Source organism: Miniopterus natalensis, chromosome 4 (genome assembly GCF_054644295.1).
Source record: "Miniopterus natalensis isolate mMinNat1 chromosome 4, mMinNat1.hap1, whole genome shotgun sequence".
Classification (NCBI taxonomy): domain Eukaryota; kingdom Metazoa; phylum Chordata; class Mammalia; order Chiroptera; family Miniopteridae; genus Miniopterus; species Miniopterus natalensis.
In genome coordinates this window covers 4,153,048-4,172,796 of record NC_142084.1, presented here as the reverse complement: position 1 = coordinate 4,172,796, position 19,749 = coordinate 4,153,048, and the positions used below count along the sequence as shown (strand labels likewise).

At 50.5% G+C, this 19,749-nt stretch overlaps 1 protein-coding gene across 4 annotated transcripts in view; it reads left to right on the top strand.

Annotated features, from left to right (window-relative positions):
* Positions 1-19,749, top strand: part of CAMK2D (calcium/calmodulin dependent protein kinase II delta) — a 156,456-nt gene that overhangs the window by 92,179 nt on the left and 44,528 nt on the right. For all 4 annotated transcript variants that reach the window (XM_087816211.1, XM_087816210.1, XM_087816212.1 and 1 more), the window contains exons 4-5: positions 434-488; positions 17,780-17,845. In XM_087816211.1, the coding sequence (XP_087672337.1) occupies positions 434-488; positions 17,780-17,845 (121 nt within the window). The remainder of the gene's footprint in view (positions 1-433; positions 489-17,779; positions 17,846-19,749) is intronic.

Below are 19,749 nucleotides of genomic sequence, written 5' to 3'. Positions count from 1 at the left end.
TCCTACAGAGGTCCCTGTTGGCCTGTGGTGGTGACGGAGGCCTGAGTGGGTGAAGACCTGGACTGGGGTGATAACAGAGTGGCTGGAAGCGACGCTCAGTGGGAACTGCTAGAGCCCTGGAACTTTGCATGTATGGGCACGTATTCCAGCAGCATCAGCATTATGAAGTATTCACCAGGCGGCATGGGGGTCATTTTACTTTGTCTCGTTTAACCATTTCATAAACTGCAGGCACTGTTATCAGTACGAATTAGTTTGATTATGATCACACAGGTGGTGACCGTCAGAGCCACACCCTCCTCCGTGGACCCGCCTGAGCCCATCCTGCTGAGAAGGGCGCGGGCCCGTCGGAGCGAGGAGTGCGGCTGACGCTCCGCGGGAGACCTGCTGGCCACGCGCACGTCTAACCAGACCTCTCTCTCTCCCTTCCCAGTGCGGCTGCACGACAGCATATCGGAGGAGGGCTTCCACTACTTGGTGTTTGACTTGTGAGTACAGCACCCTCGTGTTCATTTCCTTTGCTGCCTATTTGAAGACCGTTTTGAGTTAAACATGCTTTTTTCCAAGATACAGAACAAATTAATGGTCCTATAATTTTTTGAATGTTCTTTAACATTCAACTGACTGCTCAGCAGCACTTACTTAAAACTGAAGTTAATCTTCAGCGGCACGTGTTTCCTTTGGGGTTGTCCATTGTGACATCAGAGTAGTGCGGCTTCCCCTTGGGAGTAAACATGGCCGGCGTCCAGCCGGGCGTGGCTCAGCAGTTGAGCGTCAACCTAGGATCCAGGAGATCGAGGTTCGATTCCCAGTCAGGCTCATGCCCGGTTTGTGGGCTCCATCCCCATGACTCTCTCATCATTGATGTTTCTCTCTCTCCCTCTCCCTTCCTCTCAATATTCCCTTCCTGAAATCAGTAAAGATATATTTTTTTAGAAAATGGCCAGCACCGCTAAGTTGCCGTGGAGGTTTTGAGCATGTACAGTTGTTGCCTTGTATAAAAAGAGAGTCAAGGAAGGGTCCTGAGGCTGGTTAATTCAGGGGCCCCACAGTATCCTAGACTTTGAGCAACTAGCCCTGCTCACGGGCTGTGTTTGCAGACTGGCAGGTTCCCTCCCCACGCAGGGATTCGGTGCGGTCCAGTGCGGGGCACGGCCTCGCGCTTTTCTTAAGAATCAAAGCTTGACCCAGAACCTCCACTTCTCATGGGCCAGCACTGGGTCACGTGCCCACCTCTGACCAGTCACTGGCAAGAGGAATGGAATTACCAAGATTGACTTAGACTGATCAGGATTTGTAAGCTGAGGTTCTTTCGTCACCAACAAAGGGAAAAAGTGACCCTGGGGAGCAGCCCTCAGCTCCCGTGCATGGGATATAATGAGACAGGCCAGGCCCATGGCAGGTAGGGCTTTAAGAAGAACATGCTTTCTGAAAATCAGTTTGATGTTTCATATCAGAAATGTTAATATTTTTTACATAACAATTTTGCTTCTAGGAACATTGTCTGTGGAAAGTATGCCCTAAATTTAGATAAAGCTTTATGTTGAAAGATACCTATTGCATGTCCCTTTAGCTGAGAAACAAAGAAAAGGCAGGAAACCAACCCAGGGATCCAATAGTAGAGAAACAGTTGTACAGTTACAGTAAATGCATATCATGGGCTAGTCTCTGGCATTTTAATGTGATGTTTGGGGAGCAGAAAAGAAAAACCATTTCATGTAATAGGAGTCTAAAGGTCATTTGGTGCTAGATTTGGTGAATTCAGTGCTTCAGCGATGTCACTGAGAAACCAAGCCTGTCTTCCTGTTTTCTGTAGTAGGTGGGCTCATCCTCAGGCTCAGGCTCCCCTTATGGAAAAAATGGCAATATCAGTTCCGTTGCATGTGTTTTTATCTATAGGTAAAATCTTTCTCATGAGTCCTCGGAAGATGTATGCTAACCCTTGTTTAGAACTGCTTGTCATGCCCATGTCTGAGCCGAGTATTGGTAAAGGGAATAGAATTACAGCCGGCTCTGACCCATTGTAAAGTCGGTCTGTAGGTCTGGGGTGGAACTCAACTCCCGTCCTCACATGGATGCTCAGTTCAGAACAAAAGCATGGCTTTGTTACCGAGAAGGAGGGGGAGCTTCGCCTATTGGGTGGGCGGCCAGCATGTCTGCCACGTTGGTGACTTGTGTGTGCACGAGACAGACTGAAGCACAGTCACCGGCACCCACGGCCTTCCACGTGGCTGTGGTCCAGCGTCACTCCATGCACACTCCTGTGCAGTCCTGTCTGAGAGCTCACGTTTCTGCTTTTCCCGCTGTTCTTTCTCCCCCCTGGTGCTCCAGGAGCCCTGCTCCCAGGATACCCTTTCTTAGAGAACCTGCTCCAGCCATTCTTTTAGAGCAGGTATGTGAGCAACGAAGTCCAAGTTTTCCTCTCTCTGAGAATGTCTCATTTCCCCTCCCTCCTAAAGGACACTTGTGCCAGATAAAGATCCTAGGTTGACAGTTTTCTTTCATGTTGTGGCAATTCCTTCTGGACTCTGGTTGTTTATAAGAAATCCTTTCATTCCAATTGCTTTTCCCCTAAAGGTAAGGTGTGATTCCTCTCTGGCAGCTCTAAAGGCTTGTCCTTTGTTGGTCGGTTTTAGAATTTTGACTGTAATGAATGTTGGCTTGGATTTGTTCATCTCACTTGATGTTTACTTAACCTCTTGAATGTACAGGTTTGTGTCTTCTGCCACACTGGGAAGTTTTTAGACATCGTTTCTTCCAGTATTTTTCAGCCTATTCTCCTTTCTCCTCTCCTCTGGGGATCTCATGACAGCAGTTTTAGACCTTCGTTACAGTCTCATAAAACCCCAGGGGTCTGTCCATTTTACCCTATTTCTGTTGTTGAGATTTGGTAATTTATATTCTCTTTTCATGGTCACTAATCCTTAACAGGCTCAGAGCCTTACTAGCCGACCTTAAAGGTGCTCGGAACACTTACATTAGCTCAGAGTTTCATCTGGAGTAATTGCCTCCGTCCTCTCCTCACCAGAAGCAGGAGACATGGGTGGGCTTTTCGTAGACATGATGGGATGTGAAACACAAAACACCGTACCCAGCAAGCTCTGGCCCTTACCGCGCAGCTGGCTGGGAACTGTCCTCACTGCACAGCATCTCCAGCGGGTCTCGCACCGCGTGTCATAAGCCCCGGGGGAAACGGTCAGTTCAGAATTGGGAGGGTGGTTGTACTGAATGCACCCCTTTGAGGCCGTCATGAAGTCTGGACCTGTGACGTGATCTTGTCTCTGAGCCTCGCCCTTCTCGTACAGAGTGAGCGTGTGGACCAGCTGAAAACTGTTAGCTCGCTCTCAAGTCCTTTCCTGTCCCAACGACACTGTTCTCATAGATTTGAGAATAGCGGGTAGAATTAGCTGGATTCCTGATGTCTTTTTTTTCATTTGAGAAAAAGCAAGAATTTATTGACTGCAGCAAAAATATACTTAGGACAGTGAAACAAGGAAGAGCAAAGAGGAAGTAACAGGAGAGCCCAGGCTCGGCTGCTCTGGCTCACTGGGGAGTCAGAGAAGAGGGGCCTTGGAGACAGGTTCAGGGGTAAGCCTGGGACGAGCGGCTGCTGCCCATTGCTCCCCTGCTTGGAAGTCTCCTGGGGTCCCCTCCGAGAGGAGAAGGAGATGGCGCTGGCTCGCTCCCTTGTGGTGGAGGGGGGAGTGCACTTGGTCCTTTGTCCTGAGTGTATTTCTCTCTTTCTTGCAGGCGGAATCTTAGGGGAGGTCTCAGGGCAGGGTCTCAGTAGAATATCCCTCAGCTTTCCGGGGTGCTCTTTCAGGGTCATGGCCTCCACTGATTGGTCGGCACCAGGGCAGTGGGTTATTAGTCAATGCAGCTGGTCCTCAGGCAGCCAAAGGGCCACTTGTCTGGTTCTGCAGCTTTTCTGGGCCTGAAGCTGGCCCACCGTCCTTGCTCTGCTCATGTCTGTTTAACTACCTGTAACATTTTCCCCCTCAAGGATCTTGGCTCTGAATTCTTTCAGAGAAAAGGGGCGCATGGTCTCTTCTGTAGCTTCTTCCTGCTGAAAGGGGGTGACGTTTTCCTTCGGAGATAGAAGGTCCTTGCTGTCTGTCAGAGGCACGGTGAGGCCTGGGCACAGGAGGAGGTGGCGTGGTGTCTAGAGGTGGTGTTTCCTGATGAGTACAAGCAGGTCTTGTAACCAGTGATGAAACAATCCAGTCTCAGTAAGAACAATCCAAGTCGCGGCGACAAATACATGATACCAGGGAGACGCTGATGTCATTTTTAAATATTAGAAAATGTCTTAGGAGTCTAAACTATTAGAGAAAAACGCTTATTACATCTTCAGAAAGAATGTTTTTTTCCCCTAGCAAGAGCATCTTGGTACATGAAGTACTACTTTTTTTTTTCCTGTCTTCTGAAGTGTTTGTGTTTTTCCCCAGGTAAGAAATTCTACTCATTAGATACACATTGGATGCCTACAGAATGGAAGACACTGCCTGATGTTCAGGGGGAAGAGCAGTGTTTCTGAACATTTTAAAATAAATGTCACATTGCGATGAATTCAGGAAAGAATTCGAGGAGAGCCCAGGTGCTACCCAGCAGGAGGCTGGGCCACTTCGCATATTTTGTAGTTATTATGTATGTTTTTCATTTCAGATTTTGAAGTCATAATATTAAAAATACTTTGCAAACTACACTGCTTGACCTGGGGAGTTGATAGTTTTTATTGGTAATATCAGGTAGTTTTTATTGGTAAAGTCAGACACCATCCCTTTTTCAAAGATTTCACGTTTAGAAAGGGGTAGACAGCCTGGAAACCTCCATGGTGTAGACCTACTGTGGACAAGCTGTACGCAGAGTTCCTGGGCCTCCTGGAGAGCCAGCCCTGGTCAGGGATGTCGGGGCCACGGGAAGACCAAGGTGCTGCAGGCAGAATCGTGTCGCGGGCTTTCCCTTTGTCTGGTGCACTCACCGCATCTGGGCCTGCAGGTGAGCTCCCTGAGAGGTCGGTGACAGCATCCGCCTCCCAGACAAGGAGAGCGATTTCATACGAGTTAAGTTTCGGCATTCTTCCATCTACCGGGATATTTGGTTACATAACCAGCAGGTCAGCAAGTTTACAAAACACACACAGGCATGGTGTAGCAAATTTCCCTGTCTGTGAAAACATCTGACGCCTGCCCCAGTCCCTTGGCTATCGCTGTGGCTATTTAGTACAATTCTCCTGTTGTGCTGATGACACTCTCCTATGTCTCACGGGGTGTATGTATTTCATGTAGACTCCAATGATGTTTAAGTCTTTTGGGGTGATTGAGGGCTAGTCTGGTTTTTCTGAATATCTTCTTTTTGCCTACTATTCATAGCAGATTTCATTCCTTATAAGACCTACCTAGTATAACCTTGGTCGCCATCAGTTTTGGCAATTATGAATACAACTTATGCAAACATCTGTGTGCAGGTGTTTGTGGGGACGCAAGTTTTCAGCTCCTTTGGGTAAATCCCAAGGAGCACCAGCGCTGGATCGTATGAGGACGTTTAGTTTTGTGGGAACCCACCGTGCTGTCTTCCCAGTGCGCCCCACTTTGCACCCCCCAGCAGTGAGGGGGATCCTGCTGCCCCATGTGCCCCGCACCGGGCGTCGCCGGTGTTCCAGCCTGTGGTCCTTCCGACAGGCGTGCGCTGGTAGCTCACTGTCTGCGTTTTCCTGATGGTCTGGGATGCGCAGCATCTCTCCATGGGCTTCTTTGCATCTGTGCATCTCCTTTGGTGAGGCATCTCTTCAGGTCTTTCGCCCATTTTTTAATCAGACTTTATCTTTTATTGCTGAGTGTTAAGAATTCTTTGTACGCTTTGGATGACAGTTCTTCATCCGACTCTGCAAGTATTTTCTCTGAGCCCTGGGCTTTTCTCATTCCCTTGCCATTGTCTTGTAGAGCAGGAGTTTTCGGCATCCGCCTTATTAATCTTTCTTTCCTGGATGTGCCTTTACGTTGTGTCTAAAAAGCCATCGCCAAACCCAAGGTCGTCTGTGTGTCCCTGTTACCTCCCAGCAGTTTCACTGTTCGTTTCATGTTAGGTCCGATCTGTCCTGATAACCGGTGAGGGTGTGAGGTCTGGTCGGATTCGTTGTGTGTGTGGGTGCCCAGTGGTTCCCGCACCGCTGGTTGCAGAGACTCTTCGCTCCACTGTGTTGCCTTTGCTGCTTGGTCGGAGATCAGTCGCTGTGTGTGGGGGGGCCTGTTTCTGGCCTCTCTGTTCTGTACCACTGGTCTCTGTGTCTCTCCTTTCACCAGTACCACACTGTCTTCATTACTGTAGCTTTATAGTCGATCTTCCACTCTCTTCTCCTAGCCTGTGTTGGCTGATCTGGGGCTTTGTCTCCATGTAAACTTTAGAATCAGTTTGTCAGTATCCACAAAATAACTTGCTGAGATCTTGATTGGAATTGTGTTGAATCTGTAGATTGAGTTATTAAAAACTGGCATCTTGACAATAACAAGTCTTCCTAATTATTGACATGGAAATGTTTCTGTTTATTTAGTTCTTCTATGAGGTCTTTCATCAGAGTTGTGTAATTTTTGTCATACGGATATTTTACATATCTTGTTAGACTTATACCTAAGAATCTCATTTTGGGGGAATGTAATGTAAGTGGTCAAGTGTTTTTAATTTTCATTTCACTTGGTTATTTATAGTATATAGGAAATTAATAGACTTTTATATATTACCTTTGTATCCTGCAATTTTTTTATGATTGCTTAGCTCCAGAGGTCTTATTGTCGATCTTTTAGGATTTTCTACATAGACAATCATGTCATCTGTGAACAAAGACCATTTTATTCTTTCTTGCCAATTTACATACTTTATTTCCTTTGTTGTCGTAGTGCGTAAACTAGGACTTCCAGTGCTGGGAGGGGGCACCCTTGCCCTGTTCCTGGTCTTCGTGAGGAAGCGTCCAGTTTCATACTATTAAGTATGATATTAGCTTGTTGTATTTCGTAGACTTTTTTATGAAGTTGAAGAAGGCACTTCTGTTCCTAGTTTGCTGAGAGTTATCATGAATGGGTATTGAATTTTGTCAGATGTTTCTTCTGCCTCAACATGAGTGTGTGATTTTTTATTTTTGCCTGTTGAGATGAGGGATAACATTTATTGATAGTCAAATGTTGAACCAGCCTTGCACACCTAAATTAAATCCGTCTTGTTCATAGTGCCTCACTGTTTTCATACGTTCTCTTTCTTTTCTTTCTTTCTTCACTTACTTATTTTTAAATATATCTTTATTGATTTCAGAGAGAGGAAGGGTGTGAGAGAGAGAGATAGAAACACGGATGATGAGAGTCATTGATCGGCTGCCTCCTGCACGCCCCCGACCCGGGATCGAGCCGCAACCCGGGCATGTGCCCTGACCAGGAATCAGACCTCGATCTCCTGGATCCTAGGCCGACGCTCAACCTCTGAGCCACGCCCGGCCGGGCACAGTGTTTCTCTTTTATTCTGGTGTTTCTTTATTCTTTCTTAGAATTGCTGTCTCTGTGCTTATGTTACCCGTCTGTTCTTGCATGTTGTCTGCTTTTTCCGTTAATTTGCTTAACATGTTGACCCTAGGAGTCAGCGGGGCTCATCTTTGGGTGACCTCCGCCTGTGCACGGGGACCGTCGCTGCCCCTCGGTTTTGTTCTGGCTCTCCCTCCCTCCCGTGCGTGAGCAGGATGGCTAGAGGGGGCTGAAGGTGGGCATTTCCACTGCCCAGGCGAGCGGGCCCTGGTGAGGCCCTTTCTCCTTAGGCGGCCTCCTTAAGGAGAACAGAACACACTGCTGTTTTAAGAAGGGGCCGCTTCTCCCCTCTTCCTTCTGCGAGCGCAGGGAGATCTTCCTCAGGTGGCCGCTGCAGGGATCCGGTAGAGCTCCTGGTGTAAAATGTACCACAGCCTGGGGTCCCCGCCATGCGCCCCAGGAGTTTCTCTCCCAGCCTTGTCCTCACGGAGCCTCCAGTCACAGCTCGGGTGTTCCTGCCGGACCCTGTCGCCGGCGAGCTGGGGCTCTGCGTCTCAGCCTGTCTGCTCTGGTGTGGGGGCAGCAGTCTTCTTGTGACCTCATCTGTGAAGAATTGTTAATTTTTCAGTTTGTTCAGCTCTTCACTTGTTAGGACAGAGTGGCAACTTTTAAACTCCTTGCATAGCAAACCAGAAACCAGAAGTCTTCACAATGTTGTTTTTTTTAATCTTGAATTTTATGAAATTCAATTCAAAACTCCTAAATAGTTTGGAATTAAGAAAACAAGCAGCCCCGGTCGGTTTGGCTCAGTAGTTAGAGCGCCTCCCTGTGTCCTGAAGGTTCCCGGGTTCGATTCCATCCAAGGGGACACACCTCGGTTGCAGGCTTCCCCCCCCCCCGCCCCCAGTGGGAGGGGCGTGTGCAGCAGACAACCGATGGGTGTTCGCTCTCCCCCCTCCTCCCACTCTCTGAAAAGCAATGAAAATATATTCTCAGGTGAGGACCAAAAAGAAAAAGACAAGCCATAGGCATTGACCAGATGGAGGCCAGGACTAACGGCTGGAAATGTGCATTTTTAAGACCTGTTTTAAGATGAGCAGAGCCTGGCACTGTGGCTCTGAGGACACGAACCAGCCGCGGGAGTGTTTGTGGTCTTGCTGCCCTGGAGCTGTCCGCCCAGAGCCATTGCAGAGATTTACTGCCTCTTTTGTTCAACAGGCTTTAAAAGCCTTGTTTTCTCAGGAGGTCAAATATGAAATCATGATGTTTACTGAAGTGCTGCTTCCTAAGCAGCGCCATGCAGCTCCCGGTCGGCGGTTCTCCTTGGGACAGGCTGGAGCTGCTGTCCTGGGCATCGTGTGTCATTTCAGAGACAGCAGTCTGTGGACTGTCAGCGACACTCGCGGTGGAAGCCCTACAGTTTCGAAGACGCTGGGCTCCGTTTAGCAGCAGCCTGCTCAGAGTGATGGTTTCTGCCGAGCTCTCACCCATCCGTCTCCTGCCTGGACCAGGTCCCGGCTGGCTTTCCACTTCTGCTGGCATCGCCGAGCTCAGCAGGTGCCGCCCTTGGCCTGCACGTCAGTTTCCCCCAAGCTTTGGTACTTTAGACGTTCTCTGTAAATAGAGTTGTTATGATACGTTCATCCGATGAGTAGAATACTGACTGGGTGCTAATTATATGCCAGACACTTTGCTGAATACTGGAGATAAAATACTGGAGTAAGCTACAGCCCCTGCCCACGGGGAGCTCCCAGCCTGGGTAGTGCGGACATAGCAAGCTCTGGTGGGAGGGACATCGGTGAGCCAGCGTCGGGCAGGGAGCAGCCGGTGCTGGTGCTGAGATTCCTGGGGAGAGGTCCCTGCTCCTGCCTGCAGTGCCCGGAGGAGAGAGGACTGTGCCAGACACGGCACCTCTATGGGGAAAGCCGTTAGGTTGGAGGCAGAAGGGAGCACCGGAGGCCACGAGCCTGAAGGAGGAGGCAGGGCCAGTCAAAAGCACTTTCCTTCCTTATCCCTGAGCTAAAGCTGATCCTGAAAGAGGAGTTTGGGGGAAGCTGCATGAGGTGTGTGTGGAGCGTCCTCCCAGCTGCAGGGCAGGCGCACGGCGCCCTTTCTGGGACCAGCAGGCGGTGGAGAGGAGACACGCCCTGAGCTCACTGAGCGGCCCGCTTCCACCCGTCCAGCTCGCTGTGTCCTCGCAGACTGTTCCCTGGCCCCGGTGCTCTAGTCCTGCCGCCTCTCCTCTGTCTTGGCCCACAGGTCACCTTCTGAAGGTGGCCCTCCCTTTGCACCCAACTCGAAAGTGAACCACATGCCACCTCTCCCCACGCCTCCGTTGCCCCTTTCCTTTCCTTCTCAACACCTGTCACCACCTAGCCTACCATGAGTTAGCTGCACTTATCTGGGTGATTATGTGTCACCGCTGGCACGAAGCTCCATAACACAGGGCTCGTCCCTCCTCTTTCACATTACCCCATGCCTGGAGCGTGCCTGCACTTCGTCGGCATTCAGTACGGCTGTGGGAGAGCACCGAGGAAGCTCTGGAGAGAACAGCACTGTCCTGTAAGGAGTTTGGAGAGTCTGACGTGACTGTCGTAGGCCTCTTGTCTGCTTGCTTCTCTGGGTACAGCTAGTGGTGGCTCTTTGTGGGTCCAGCTGTCAAGTGCTAGTTAATTAGCTGCTCAGAGCCATAGAAATTGATTTGTAGCCAAAATTAAGAGTCAGTTTAGCCACGTATCTACTTGGAGCAAACTGTGGTGTCATGAACACACCTTTGAAGAAATGTGAAGTGGGCAGGCCTGTGAATCAAGGTGGATGTGAGGTTCTCACACGTGGTTGCTCTGAGGCACTAAGTTCAAGCTCCGGCTTTTCTTCATGGCTGTGATGCGTAATTAATTATATGCACCACCAACCTTGACGTCTTAGAGACATTGGGTTATTTATTTTCACCCAGCGAGCAAACGGGGGTTTTGATCTCCCTAGGGGCCTACTGCTGTAGACTGGGGCGGGGTCACCCTTCCCTCAACCTCAAGGGGCAGGCCTGAGGCCTGCAGTGCATATGTGGACTGGGAGATGTCCTAGGGGTCACATTCCTCCCTGGAGCCCGAGGAAAGAAAGCCGCGTCTGTTTCTGTTTTAATCTTTTATTTTGGAATCTGAAAACTATTCAGCCCTTTCCAGAAATGTTGACCAAGTGGGGCATTCTCATGGGCAGTGAGAAGTCCTGTCTTCTCTCCGTGGACAAAGGGAGCGCTGGTATGGGTGGGCAGCACCACCAGCTCTTGCTTCCTGGCCCAGCATCTGTGATGACGGGCCTTTCTGAGGGCAGCGTGGCACCAGGCGTGAAACCCGCAGCACAGGTCTGTGAACGGGAGCCTTGAACCTTAGGACCTGCACTGTTTAGACCCTGAAGATTTGTGCCTGGAGCTCGGGAGACGTTACAGGTGATGGTGAGTGATGTTCTGGAGGAGGAGCTGTCCTGGTGGCTCAGTCCACGCAGAGTGAGCGTGCAGTGCGAGCGCTGAGCTGCGTCTAGTCGGAGAACAGTGAGGAGCCTGCTTTGCCAAAGAGCTTTCTGCCCCTTCATCTGAGTCAGGAGGCGGCCTTCCTCTCCTGTGTGTTCTGTTCCATTGTTGGGGTAAAGGGGGAGCCTGGGAACCCCACACCCCACGACTCACATGGCCCTGGTGCTTTGGCAGTGACCCCAAGACCCCACCTGTGATTCCCAGGAGGTTTCTCCACCTTCCTCTCCTGGACACCCAGAGCCAGAGGCCCTGGAAGACACATTGCGATGGCCTCTCTGAAAGGCCACAGCTGCTCCTGGCCCAGGCCCATGGCCGCAGGCTCCTGGCGCTGACCATGGGAGGTGCCTGCATTGCGTTGGGCTGGGCAGGATGCGTGTCTCGGTGTCCGGCCGGTGGTTGTTAGGTTGTATGGAAGCACAGTGTAGGTTTTCTGGTTGTGAAGACCCAGGAAGTAGGTCCTGCTGGCAGCATTGGCCCCGATAGAGTGGCGTTTCTGAACGACTGAGTCAGGTAGAACCCACAAAGCTGCGACATAGCATTCAGGTAGGACCTCTGCCTTGTCTCTCTGGTGACCTCTGTGACCACGGAGAGTGTATCACTAGAGATTAGTGTTTTTGCAAGTTAGCCTAGTGCCCAGGTGAGATAAGTAAGCTTGTGAGACCCTTTCCTTCAAATTCTTGATGAGCTCCCATTGCCCTGGGCCTAGCAGACTGTGTTAGACAGTACAGACCACATTCAGGGCCTGGGCAACTCTAACGCCAGTGGGACCTCTGAACAGACCAGGTGAGACTCGAGGGCCTTGAGAAAACTTAGCATGTGGCAGCTTAAAATTAGAAGTCCTGATGAAAGCTGAGACCTGCTCTAGGCCACTTGGTGAGCCCCACCTTTTAAAGGCAGGATTGGACTGGGCTGCGGGGCCGAGCAGGTGCAGAGGACAGACTGCCTCTGCCCCGGGAAAGCCCGCCGTCTGATGTATGTGCCAGTGTGAGTGCCGGGTTAAATAAAGCTGCCACCTTGGACGGCCCCTGAGCTCTCCTGCCTGTCCCCTGCCCCAGGGCCGTGGCCGGTGTATATTTATCAGCCAGCCTGCTCTCCATCCGGACGTCGCCCCACACTCAGCCGTAAATGCTGTATCTGCTATGGCAGCCCCTCACCAGCCCTGGCCGCTCAGGAATCCGAGCAGAGGTGGTCCTTCCAGCATTTAAGTAGCAGCCTGAACGAGGCTGTGAGTAAAAGTAGCTCATTTTCTGGTTTTTGTATAACTCAGCCACTCAAGTGTCGGTAGCAGTGTATATGATTTCATGTTTTTCCTTAGAGGCCAGGATTTTGAATGAAAGCTCCTAGGCCACATAGGAGGGATACAGCCCCAGTTAGTGACAGAAACGCTTTGTGTCTCGTCACACGTGGTGGCCACGTGACTGCACACCGAGGACCCAGCGCTTTGCACTGTGAAGCTACGCTGCTGCGTGCAGGGCGGCACCCACATTTCCTCCACCTCATCTGCTCCCCAGGGGACAACCCCACCCAGAACGAGCTGCCCCGCGTGTCACGTGATTCCGCCCTCCTGGGCACAGCCTAGTGCTTTAGGTGTTGTCACTTACCTGTAGCCAGGTGCCGGGCTTTGGAACCAAGGTCAGACGGAGCTGTGAGTGCTGTGGGCTCAGGGTTTGTGTGAAGATAGGCCCTCTGAAAGCCCTGGGCATGTGCGAGCCTCAGGAGCTGCAGCAGCGACACCGGCCAAGATGCCAGCACTGAGGATGGAGTGTGGGCCCTGCGTGGAGCCTGTGTCCTTATGGAGGAGGGAGCTCTGTATGCTGATGACTTCCCAGTTTCCCAGAGGCCTGGCTGAGCTTGCCAATGGTTTCTCAGACTTTGTTCCCCATACATTTACTTAATACAGCCAGTATGAGGTCAATTTTCATACAGAGAACTAGATAATTACCCAGTGACGTTTGATGTTCTTTACCCAAATTTAGGCAAACCCCAGGTTTTTTATAGCATCACCTCCTTTATTCCTAGAATGCAGGGCTCTCGTGGTGGGAGAGAGACATGGAGTTTGCAGAAGTCTGAGCTGTTTCTGTCAGCTCTGTTTTCTTCTGGACACCTGGGGCTTGTTGTTCATCAGGTCCCTTCTAAGTGAGAGTCTGGCCCTGCACTGGCCTCTCTTCTCTTCCATCTTAGAAAACCAGCCGTTTAGTACAGAAAGGAAAATAGAGTCACAGTGGGTGATTCTAGCTCCTGTTAGTGAAATTGTCCTCCTCTTGAGGAAAGCACGTTTCCTCTGCTTTCTCTGAGTTTTTACGTCTGGTCCCCTTTTAGAAAGGGTGGGAAGCAGCCTCCCGCCTGCAGATGGGGTGTCCACCTGCGTCGGGTGCCTCACGTGCCGGCGGCTGGCTCGGTGCCTCGACTGCATCGTTTCCTTGAATCCTCGTAACAGCCCGAGGACGTCACTTTTCAGGGAGGAGCCTTCTCGAAGTTACGTTGCTTATAGCTTCCCAGTAGTAAGTTTTAGCACCTGAATTTGAGCCCCAATAGACCTACTTCTGAGTCCTGTCTCTTAACCACAACAAAGAACATATCGATCTGTTAGAGCTGAGGAAGGAATCTTTATCATTTTTACATTTTAATCAGTTTTTACTCTTGTCTAACGAGAGAGAGTTATAGCCAGTTTAAGAAAATGTGTACGTCATACAGAACCCGGCCTAAATCCCTCCTATTGTCGTCATGTGTGGTTAAAGTGTTGCCGTGTTATAGCAATTTAATGAGCATGCTGTGAACGACCACGTTTGTTTATATTCAGTTATGTGCATGTTCTCAGCCCTCGTTGACTTTGGCGTCACAGAATAGCCCGAATGTTAAAGGACCAAACCCAGGGCACAAGGCTCTTCACTGAGGGTCAAAGATGCCATTCGCCGCCGCCTTCCAAACTGGCAAATACGGGAAAGAAACCTGAATGAACACAGTTTAACTCCAAGGTCACGTATCTGGTCTGAAGGAGCACAGTGGAGAGGCGACACTGCCTTGCTTTGGAAAGTAAGACGGCGCCTTCCGCTGTGGGTCTGCACTGGGCGAGGAGGGAGCGGAACTGTATTTAAGCAGCTGTCCGGCCTCTGTCTCGTTCTGTGAAAAACTCTTTCTTTAAAAGCAGAAGAGGAGCTTCTGGTGTATGGTATCCCATTGAAACCGCGTCATCAAATCTAACCGCCCCCACCCCTCAGTAGCTACCAACTAAGCAAAACTAGCTGAGGTTTTATTTTTAAATTAACATGGACCAGTAAGGACTGGGGTGTAGCTTAAAGAAGTACATTCGAGGGCCTGCATGCGGCTGGAAAACACACAGCTCTGAATCGGAGCAGAGGCTCGGCTCTCAAGCCCTCTCTGTTCTTGCACCACTGAGCTGACCCATCCGGACCACTCTCACCAGCACCAGGCTGTGGAGAAACCCGCTGAGGGGCCCTTTCTTTGTCCCCTCTGGCCCAGAAGCAGTAGCAGCAGGGCCCGGGAGGAAGGGTGACAGGAGACAGAACTCGGGGGCTGAGTGTCAGTTTGAATGGGCACGTTGTTGGGAGGATGCAAAGCTCGGATGTGTTTTCATGGACCATGATGTCTGACCCGGTTGAGGCGGGTTGAACGCTGGTCGAAGGCACCTGCCTCAACTTTGGAGGAGAGCCAGGTATGCTAAGAAAAATCCACACCACACAGCCTAACTCTCCACCGGCAGGCAGACGTGGGGCGGAGAGCCCCCGCCAGCCCCAGTCAGTAGAGGGCAGGGGAGCACAGGGAGAGACCCTCCTTCAGCTTGGATGCAAGGTGTCGACCGAGTCACCCAGATGTGTGGAGAAAGGAAAGGGCAGTGCTTGGGCTCAGAGCCATGTGAGCGCTGGCACAGACCCCAGAGCTCTGAGAAGTCAGCGTGGCCTGTGCCAGAGAGCCCAGGGGACACGCCCGCCCAACCAGGAGAGCACGCGGGGAGATGCTGGCACTCACTGCCCGAGTCTGTGGAGCTGTGAGTGTTACTGTACAAAGACCGCTTGGCTGCTGAAGCTCGGAGACATGAGTCTAAGATGCCACGTTTATGTTGTCTTCAACTTGTCCTACCCTGGGTCACGGATGACTCCCTGGTGGAAGGGGCTAATGAGAACCTTCTGGAATTCTCGCATCCACTGGTGGAGAGCGAGTGGGTGGCCGGATCCGTGTTTTCATTTACAGTGTTCATTTGTGAGCGCATATTTAACAGCTAACAGAGTCAGAGGGTTGGCAAATAGGCCTCGTGGTTTCCTTTGACGTCAGCAGAGAGAAACGTTGTTCTCAGTGAGTTTGTCCAATGAAGCCCTTTGTAAAAAACCTGTCTAGATCTGGAGCATATTTCGCTTCATAAATTCCTTACAGTGCAGGTGCAGGGTTGAAGGAGCCTTAGTGACTGCATGGTGTTGAAAGTGTCTCAACTTGGGAGTCAGCTCCGGCACGCGTGCAGTGAGGATCTGTGAGCGAGGGTTTAAATTTGCTTGTTACAGATGTGCAGCCTATTTCTGTGACCTCAAGTGCCCTGTCTTCTCCGCGCCTTAGTGTCCCCAGCTAAATAAGGCAATTGGAATAAATTACATTTTGGGTAAAAGCTCTAAAAATGTATGGTTCTTGGTATTTTTATTTAGAACAAGGTATGATATTCTTTTCAAATCTTTTCTTAATGCAAATTTGTTCTCTTCAGTTTCCACATAGACTTTTTATTGCACACCTCTGTTCCTGCTGCGCTGCCGGGAGGGGTGGGAAGGAGGTGTGCTGGTCGAGAGCAGCAGCCCAAGCTTTCCTATGGGAATAACAAGAATTGATGTCACTGTTGAGCTCTGAATGCAGTCTGGGTATTTGCTGAGCTAAAACCCCAGGGACAGGGAATGGTGCACAGAACTTCAACCAGACCACAGTCGAGGAAGCAGTGGCTGGTAAATACACGAGAAAGGGTTCATTCACTCATACCAAGAGGCCATAGTAACATGAGGTAACTCCTTTCAAATAGATTGCCATTTTTTTGGGGGGGGGATTAATATGTATGTATTTTTAATCTTCACCCGAGGACACTTTTTCATTGCTTTTTCAGAGAGAGTGGAAAGGGGAGAGAGAGAGGGAGAGAGAAATATCCATGCAAGAGAGACACATCTATTGGTTGCCTTCTGCACCCGCCCTGACCCAGGGGATGGAGGTATGTGCCCTTGGCAGGAATCAAACCCGGGACCCTTCAGTCTTCGGGCCGGCACTCTAACCAGCTAGGGCTGGCATTTTGTTTGTTGACAGTAACCATTATCAGTAATGATGTGGCCCCTTGGCAAAGGGGGAGATTATGTGCCTCCAGGCTTTAAATGTGGACACTCTTCAACCTAGCAGTCCTACTTCTAAGAACGTGTCTTCTAGAAATACTCTGAAATATGCAAGCACACGGGTATCTCTGTTACTTGGACAGGGAAGAAGGTTTGTGGCAAGAGCCGTGCCCGTGACTTCATGGCGAATGAAAACCTCAGGGTGCTGACGGCCACTGCACCGCACGCCCACCGCTGTGAGAGTCCGGTTTCTCCTCGTGTCTGCGAGGAGGAGACTGGAAACGTTTCAAGAGGAACAGGAAGCGGAAGGGACATGTACACAGTTAGTTCCTTCCAGGGAGTGAAACTGAGGCCAAGAGGGGGGACTTGGTGCACGTCCATATTTCTAAAATTTTATTACAAAACTATAACTTTGAAATTTAAAAACATATTATTTTAGGGGGAAAGAAAAAACCTAAGCCAGAGAATTTGGGGAATTCTAGCCCCTGACCCAGTAACCTGTGGGACCTGGAGAAGAAACAACTCCCAAAGAGAGTCACTTGGCCTATTGAGAGGCCCCCAAAACCCACAGTGCGAGTGAACTTCCTGCAATCACTGAATCTAGATGGGGTGGGAGGCCTCACTCAGAGGCCGCATGTCCACGCTGGCTGGCCACGGCCACCACCACCTCCCAGGACAATGCTGAAAGCCCTGTCTGCGTTCCCTGGCAAATACGTGGGCATAAGGAAACCGGGTGCTGTCAGGACAGCCAGGCTCTCAGCTCTGTGAGGCCTCCTCTGCCCACAGGGCGTGTCCGTCACAGACAACGGGAGCCCTCCAGAGAGAGGCCACTGCAAACCCGTCTGCAGCCTTGACAGGCCCATGTCTCCTACACGTGCTGAGAAAGGGCCCTAAACTCCACACACCTCGTTGGACCTCACTAAATACTTGGAGAACTGAAAGGGAGAGTTTCATAGAAACCATTTTCTGCGAATAAATCTCTGAACATATTTATGGTGTAAAGAAGTTTGTGTCTTCAGGATCTGGTGGCACAAAGGAAATGTTTAGATTATATAGACTGAACACTATGAAACTAATTTGTACAGTGTTTTAAAACAGTTTATTTTCTATTTTTTTTTAAATCCTCACCCGAGGATGTTTTTCCCATAGCTTTTCAGAGAGAGTGGAAGGGGGAGAGAGAAAGACACATCGATGTGCGAGAGACCTCGATTGGCTGCCTCCCACATGCGCCCCACTGGGGCCAGGGATTGAGCCTGCAACTGAGGTATGTGCCCCTGACCGGGATCAAACCTGAGACCCTTCAGTCCTCGGGCCGACACGCCAACTGCTGAGCCAGGCTGGCTAGGGCAGCACTTTATTTTTTATAATAATTTTTAAAATAATCTGAAAACAAAATTGTACGTGAACACTGTATACCCCTAATTTTCCTCCTTCCTCAGGGTTACTGGAGGTGAACTGTTTGAAGACATTGTGGCAAGAGAGTACTACAGCGAGGCCGACGCCAGGTGAGTGACCAGCCCCACCACACCTGCCCCCACTCTGCAGCCACGTCAACGCCAGCCATCTGGGACTCACGGCTCCGCCCAGACTTCCCCTGGTGACACCTTTGTCATTGATAGTTTTCCTTGTGGTATTTCCAAGAGGATTCTTTGGGGGGAAAAAATATCTGTGAATGTGGTCTAAACTTTACTCTATTTGGTGTCCATAGTTAGAGTAAATATTTATCATTTTTTTAAAGCCTAACTGGCATGACTTCTGCTAAAGAAATAAATATACTTTTTTAGCAAATGTGAGGGATCAAAGGTGACATCCTCTAGTCCTTGGATCCCAGGCTGCCCAGTACTCCACTGGTCACATAGGGCTCTTCAATTTTTGTGTCTTTTAAGTAAATCGAAATAAAAGTTCAGTTCTTTGGTCCCACCAGCCACATGTCAAGTGGCCAGTGGCCACAATTGGGGAGCAGGTCCTGAGCACCCGGCAGGCCCTCTAAGCAGCCCACACAGAGAGAGGCCAGAAGCCCGTGTCGCTCTGAAGCATGATTAGCTAGAAATGTCTCTGCAGCCCTTGGAACCCTCGCTTGAAAAATATTTATTCAGGTATTTCAGAATATTCAAGAGGATTTTCCAGCCTTGTCAACTGGTAAAAATCTGTACCGAAGTTAAAAGTGTCTACCATTTCCTCTCCCTTGAAAGTTCCCAGGCTGCACAAAGGTGACGTAGGGAGCAATCAGCCGATCTGCTTGCTCAGGCCAGGGGTGCTAATGCCCCTCGGCATCCTGTGCACGTCCCCAGCTGGCAGCTCCTCCCAGCAGCCTGGCCGGAAGCCAGGGCGCACTGCGAGCAATGTAAATGAGACTCTGAGAGTCGGCTACCGGTTGCTCAGTTGCCCATTGTCCGGGATGCTGTCAGGCTCCCTCAGGCTGGTCCAGCCCCGTGCCGGGCCCCAGCCTGCAGTGGCCCCTGTCTCCCAGAGCAGCTGGGCCTGCACAGCTCCCTGTGATTTCCTAGGTAGTGTCCTCAATACACCACTGTGCATGGTGTTCTGCAGGTCTTATCTGTGCACGGCTGCACTCTGCCAGAGCCAGAGAGAGTTCTGTCTGTCCTTCCCTGATGAGCGAACCCACCAGCCCAGTTATCCAGACCCTCACCCGAGGCCCCTGAGGGGCTCCAGAGCAGCCTTCACTGGGACCTCTGCACCCTCGCTAAGAGAGTAATAGTTTTAATCGAGGTCGTGAACAAGTTAGGCAATTTTATTTATCATGCTTTCCAAAGTTATGTAAACAGGCTGTTACTACAGTTGGGAAATCTGGGTTGCAGTTAGAGACGAGCTGGTCTGTACTACTGAAGGCCCACAGACAGCAGGGTGGACCCTGCGGGTTGGTTATTCCAACGCGTGCTTGTCGGAAGTTCTGGGTTCACAGACTATTTTTGGGGTAGTCCCACACAAAATCAAGGAGAAAAACATTCTTTTCCCAACTGCAAGCATAAAGAGCATATTCTGCAAAGAATTTGCCCGAGTCTGTCTCCAGCTCCTCGAGCAGTTCAGGATCCGGCCCGTTCTCGGCAGTGACAGCGGGCGGCTTGTCTAGTGTGAACCGTTTACTCTGCTACTTTCTGTCACTCGTTAGGCCTGGTAGCCCATACCCATGGTTTGAGAAGACAAAGTGAATTTCCTAAAAAAGTAGTAAAAGCGAACATTTTTATGGAAGGAAAAAGGTCACATGACTTAGAAAAGCAGTTACCAACGCTCAGATGCTGCAGTGAAACGGGCGAGGGCTTGCGGTGGGTCCCCGGGGCTCCGGGGGGGACGCCTCCGACCCGGCGGCCTGCCGCCACTGTGATAGAGCAGGAGCGTGTCCGCGCTGAGCTGTCCGCTCGTCTGAGTGAGCGGCTGCGGGGGGGCCTGCCTT